At 32.8% G+C, this 6,423-nt stretch overlaps 1 protein-coding gene across 1 annotated transcript; it reads right to left on the reverse strand.

Annotated features, from left to right (window-relative positions):
- Window positions 1-353: 353 nt before the first annotated feature.
- Window positions 354-6,016, reverse strand: LOC145569072 (uncharacterized). Its single transcript, XM_081628443.1, has 3 exons — window positions 5,845-6,016; window positions 2,435-2,550; window positions 354-1,217 (listed from the first exon to the last, which is right to left on the reverse strand). Exons 1-3 carry the CDS (start codon window positions 5,950-5,952, stop codon window positions 719-721), a joined length of 723 nt encoding a protein of 240 aa, XP_081484569.1. The 5' UTR covers window positions 5,953-6,016; the 3' UTR covers window positions 354-718.
- Between the last annotated feature and the right edge of the window lie 407 nt (window positions 6,017-6,423).

A 6,423-nucleotide genomic window follows, 5' to 3' on the forward strand; every position in this document is an offset into this window, starting at 1 on the left:
GCTAGTTGAAATCTAGCTAATCATGATTTTATCAACTTGACATTAAGAACAACTTTTGATGTATACAACTTGCTAAGATTCATTTGTTGAAAATTACTTGTTTGCTTTAACCCTCTGCTTAAGAGGTAATATAATTATTTTTGCAATTCATCAAAAACAAATTGGTTTTCGCATGGAAGTATTAACAATAAGATAAATGTGTACAGAATAGTGCAAATTAAGCAAATAATAAAGAAAACATATACAATAAAGAAATCATATATGTTTCAAAATATAAAGAACTTATCCTGGTCAAAAGCAAACTTTTCATCAATATTAACAAATAAATTGTTATAAAATGTGTGACTATAAATTGTTATAAAATGTGTGACTATAAATTGTTATAAAATGTGTGACTGAAACAATTACAATTTATATACTTGTATAATTCTACCGATAGCACTTAACAAGTTAACAATACTCTGAAAAGGATTAGTGACTAAAAAGGCTCAATGTAGTTGGTTAGGAATTCACCTTGTAATCTCATATTCTCGTTACAAGGTTAAATTCTCCTGAAGCCAACGAATAATGGTTAGAAAAAAAAAAAAAAAAAAAAAAACACTAAACTTTGAGAATTGAAGTCCAGTTAGAGTCCTTACCCTACAAAAAGAAAGAAAATACAAAAGTATTCGTGATTAAAAGGCTAATCATGCTTTATCTCTATAATTAGTGAGGATGGTTAACCAAAACCTGGTGGAATATCAGGGTCTTCATCTGCATCGGCATCGGAAGCTCGCTTGCGCTTTCCTGATGAGGAATAGCCAGGAGGTGAACTGGAATCACCTTTTTTGGACTGCAATGGACCATTGCGCCAATGAGGTTCTATACCCTCTTCAGTGAAACTATTATTACCAGGATGAGACTGCTGTGTCTCGGGTTTTAAATCATGATTGTTCGTGGCAGTACTATTATGCAAAGAGAAACCTGAGGCTTCTTTATGCTCTCCATTAGACATTATACCATTGCTTTCCCCAAAAACAATGACATGACCATCAAACTCAGTTCCTCTACTAATTGGCACTTGGCCGGAGGAAGACGTTGAATCAATCGCTTTCCGCTCAGGATTCAGTAGTTTATCATAGACTGAGTGAACTGTTTCTTTTATTTCAGTTTTCATGTCATCACCTGATCGAATAATCTCCCACAAGCCATCTGAAATTTGATTCATCGCCTTTTCACTGTATCAAAGATGCAACACAACCAATTAACCATCACCTCTGCCTACATAAAATGGAATGTCAGAGTTCTACAGCTCAGAAGACATGAAATATGAAATCTTTTAGGGCAGTAAAAAGCTTTGTTAGTAACTTTGAAATGAGCCAACCGTGACAAGCAACTAAAGTCTTAACAAACTGCAGCACCTAATCTCACAGTAAAGAAGTCAATGAACTGCAACAAATGTAACCTCTGGCAATACAAGCTTAACACTCAGCACAAGAGATAAATCAAATCTACAAGCCTTACATTATCAAGGTTAGTAAAAACAACCTATTGACAAATTTGCTTCATGCTGTAGGTTTTTTCAAAAATATACAGTCAAAACAAGAATGGCAGAGCACAGTGTCTATACACTAGGTTACTTCAACTTATTTATACTGAATTAACTATATTTTGCTGATCTGAACCTGTTAATCTAGCCGAATCAGACTTAAATTTGCAGAACTGAACTTTTCTTTGTTGAATCGAATGTATTTTCAGCAGAGCTTGTTTGAACTTAGTTAGGTTGAACTTGAACTCAACTTTTTTTTGCTAAGTTTACATTCATTTGACTAAATATAATATTTATTACTCTGTATCTTGTTTCCAAGTTGAAAAGACCATAGTCCTGTCCACAGATGTAAGAGTACATTTTATTAAAAAAGTAGCTACAACATGTCTATGTGACGCACAAAACCATCCACTTCGCAAGTGCAGGACTAGGCTGAATTATCTGGAGACATTAAAAGCCTTCCATTCTAGAAGTTTTTTGCACACCATTAGGCATTAGTTGACTATATACTTATATAGAAGCCATTCAGACATCAACAAAGTGAGTGTACAGAACCATGTCGCCCATCAGCCCACAATCTAATTTCAATTTCTTACACACATGATCTACAGGCAGTCTGGCACTTACATACTCCATTATGAACTCACCGCCTCATGTCCTATGAACCTGAAGACTAAGTTATGCCTACATATAACCAGGGTAACATGTTATTCCAATAATTATGTTGGAGCTTGTACGCAATCTAGGCATGTACAATCAAATGCTCTACATATTTCCAAAGGGCAAGGTATTCCTCTTGCATGTGTCTAGAGAGCAAGATTTTTCATCATCAAAACGATAAAAGATTAAACTAATATCGTGCTTACATCACAATGCACTTATAGCAAAGACGATGTTGTAACTCACCGAATTTCTTCATAAATTGCATCACAAAGTTTCCTGGTTTGCATATTTTCTGCACCAGGACGATTAAGTGCAGTGGACTGCTTAACCACTGAAATGATATTGTTACGCAAGTCCTCCTGCAGCAACCAGCAAATCTCAGAATAAGAAAATATAGCAAAGACAGATTTCTTAGATATATAAACGAGTTTGTAAGCAATTCTACGAATATCACAAGAAATGTAGAATCCAGCATGAAGCTGACAGTATTACCTATAAAATAAGGAATGAAATCAGATATTGTAGTAAATGCGATGACCTTTTAAATAAAAAACCTTCAAACTATAAACATAATTCATGTTTTTTAAGTTGCCACTTGCAACAATTTGACCTTAACAGTATATAATTTCCACTTTGACCATCTTAGGAAATTTATCGCAGGAAAAAACATAACCACGTGGGATCTTATCTTACTCATCTCAACACATATTTTCAAAGGTCAACTTTAACTAATGTATAAAAAAAAGCTCACGGCGCAATGAGGCGATAAAGATCCTGCTGCGCCTAGGCGTGCCTTGGGCTCACTTCAATGCACCTCTTCAATATAAAACAGTTAAAAAAATTTGCTTATGTGTGCCTCAGGTATGCCTCTTTGAATGTTCCTCGCCAAGAGCCAAAAGGCATTCTACCCTAATCACCAAGCGCCTAGGTTTGCTGTTTTATACACTGCTTTTAATGGCCAAAGTCGTGAGTTGGCAAACATGTAAAACAAACTATTGCAATTAAAAGAATGAAGGGGGATAAGGTATACCATAAAAGATAATTAAATTCTATAATAGAATGCAAGCTCTGGAGATTTACAATATCACTTCTGAAACAGAGATGTGCCCATAGTGGGATGTGGACCATATTAAGAGGCATCTACAAATTTATTTATTTATTTATTTTTAAAAAAAATTCTATTCTTTTCATGTTAAGCTATCACAGATAGAAGAAACACCATAAATAACGATTTACTAAAGAGTGAGAGGACTTGTCTTAAAAAGCATAAGCTGTTCATAGTCCCAAAGCATAAATTATTTGACATCCACCAAACTGTCAAAGCCTCAAAGGTTTATAACATGTACTTTGAATATAGACTAACAAGGAATCAAACAATAGATGTGATATTCCTAAAATGACAAATTTAATGCAATTCATCTCCTTTTTCCATTAAATGATACGAAGTACTCGATAATAGATTTCCTACTTTTGGTGATCATTTTTTGGAGAGGTTGTTATATACACCCGGATGTATTGTACACCCATGAGTATTTGTTTTCATTTTAATGATTGTTTTTCATTTTATCATCAAATGAAGAACAAAAACTAAATCGAATTAATTGGGTGTACGGAACACCCGAGTGTATATAACAAATACTACATCTTTTGTGGATGGAACATAAATTTTTTTAGTATTAGGCATTGTTCAGTTCACCTTAATTTCACTTATTTCAGGTATCATAAGTTCTAATAAGATAAGTTTTACAAAAATAAGTTCTAATAAGGGTTAATACAGGTTACCCAAGTTCAAATTACAACTAAAATAAGTTTTAATAATGTATAATAAGTTCATATAAGTTCAAATAACTTTAGGTAAGTTTAATAAGTTCACATAAGATAAGATAATTTCAGATTAGGTAAATAAAATGCACCCTTAGTGTAGCATCACAACAAGGAAGTTAATTTTATAGTAAATATGTCAACGCAAATGTAGGAGATTAGGGTCAACATTTGCTATATATCTTATGAACTCACTCTTAACATATATTGAATTCAAAATAATAAATGCATTGATTCAACTTGCAGACCACTATCAAACAGGTTTGGGAACAAAGAATCAGCCAAATTCATACTTGACAACTCAAATATTCACCCATCATTAACAAATATGGTATTCAAGAAACACATAAGCTAGTAAGCTATTGCTAGGTTTGCAAGTCAAAGGTCAATAAATCAATCGTGATTACGAACAACTCAATTAACTCTTCTACCCAAACAGGTTAGTACCATAAATAGATGAAAGATACAAAGGTAAATCTACTCTTTAACAAAAGCAGGGCATATTAATCACAAAATCTAGTGCCCTTTCTCATACTTCAGGTGGATAACTGAACCCATTAACTTATTCTTTCTACCAGAATGTCCAGGGTTCTGCAAATATTGGTGAATCAAATGTATATATTTATGATGATGAGAAGTCACTAGAACACTTGTCAAACTTTGCTTTTGCTTAAGAGAAAGTCGCCTACACAACCTTATCCATAACAGTAAGTTATGCAAAACTGCAGCCTTAATTTTTGCTTTCCCCTCTTATATTTCCTCATATTGCAACAATTTCCATCATGTGAATTTTCACAAACATTGCAACATTACCATATTTGCACATGCTTTCTCACTCTCTCTTCTCATCATATGGGTCTCTTTCTTCATTTCTCTCTATCTCTCTCCTCATCTTAAATTTTGAGGGGAACGGAGAAGGAAGAGAGGGGGGGGGGGGGGGGGGTATCCTTTCTGCTTGAGCACTGATTTGCTAGCTAAATCCCATATATATCAATTGATATATGCATAATGTTCTAGGCTAAGATCCATTATCTTATCTAGAATCACTTATATTGATAGAATTCCCTAGATAATATTTACCAATTTGCAAACAAATCTAACACAAAATTCTTGGCATTGAATGGCCATAAAGTGTTTTCTCTAGAGAAATCCAACCAACAATAAAGCTTAAGGAAAGAGCAATTCCTCATTTGTCGGTCAATGTTAAACAATCACATTACTACTAAAGATGAACAACAATCAACAGTCAATTAAACCTCTCAAGAAATCGATCGACCCAGGATAGAAACTAGTTTGGAAATAACCTATCAGACTAGATTTTTCTATAGACTCGGAAACAAATGCCTCATTGCCCGGCAACATCCAAAGCAACAGTCCACTTTCCACTTACCTTAACAATTTCCTTCTTGCTAAGAGTACCCCATTGATTCATAACAACCACCTCAAACACCACCAAAACATTAATTTAATTCAAAGTCCAACTTGAAACAAATTCGTAATAAATAGATAAAACCCAACATAAATAGTGAGTATATATCACCAAAAATAAATTCTTGCTACTCTTTTTCCCTCCATAATTCAACCAATAATAGAAAATTGGAGTAAATATAGATAATTTCCACACTAAAAGATTTCAGCATTGACACCCACAATTTCATTGCCACAAATTCCAAGAAACTAATCAATGTGCATATGATAAGATAGCGAAATATGAATTAAATAGTATATCAAACAAAAACTCAAATCACAAACAAAAACAATTAAAATAATAATAACAATTAAAGATTTTGACTTTCTTAGAACTGCAATAAGAAAAGAGAGAGAAAGAGTACGTTTTGTTTGAGTTGACGGACGATTTTGAAGCGAAGACGGTCGAAATCGCCATCATCTTTGAGCTTGGAAATGACTTGTTCAGCAGTGATCTTTTCATCTCTACCCATTGTTTTAGGTTTTCTGTCTGCGCAACTCTCCTTTAACTTCAACGATAAAAGTGTAAAGATTAGGTAAAATATCAATGTAACTAACCATTAACTATACTTCGGAGTACTAGTATCTTATACCATATCAATTACAGATTATTCCCTCTATTCCAAAGTAATCGAAAAGGTTTAATATTTAAACAATTTATAAAGATCAACCCATTAATTTAAGAAATAATTTGCTCTAATTAGTTTTTTTGTAAGGTACTATTCTTTTCACTTTAAAAAAATAAATTAAAAAAAGTTCTGTTGAGTAAAATAATTTTCAATCGAGTAAAAATTAGTAATTGTGAAAAGAAATATAATAGAAATATTTCAATTGAGTAAATAAATAGTTTAGTAAAATTACTTTCACTTTAGTAAAAATAATTTCAATTCAATAAAAAAAATGTGAAAATATGCCTCAAAAGAAAAAAAAAAAAATGTGAAAAT

The sequence above is a fragment of the Chenopodium album genome, chromosome 11 (assembly GCF_948465745.1).
Source record: "Chenopodium album chromosome 11, dcCheAlbu1.1, whole genome shotgun sequence".
Classification (NCBI taxonomy): Eukaryota; Viridiplantae; Streptophyta; class Magnoliopsida; order Caryophyllales; family Amaranthaceae; genus Chenopodium; species Chenopodium album.

Excerpts from the sequence above, each read along its gene's own strand:
- LOC145569072 (XM_081628443.1), bottom strand. The coding sequence starts at position 5,952 with ATGGGTAGAGATGAAAAGATCACTGCTGAACAAGTCATTTCCAAGCTC. Across the intron at positions 2,551-5,844 it reads TCCGTCAACTCAAACAAAAC|GAGGACTTGCGTAACAATAT; the intron begins GTACTCTTTCTC and ends TGGTTGCTGCAG. Across the intron at positions 1,218-2,434 it reads GCAATTTATGAAGAAATTCG|TGAAAAGGCGATGAATCAAA; the intron begins GTGAGTTACAAC and ends TCTTTGATACAG.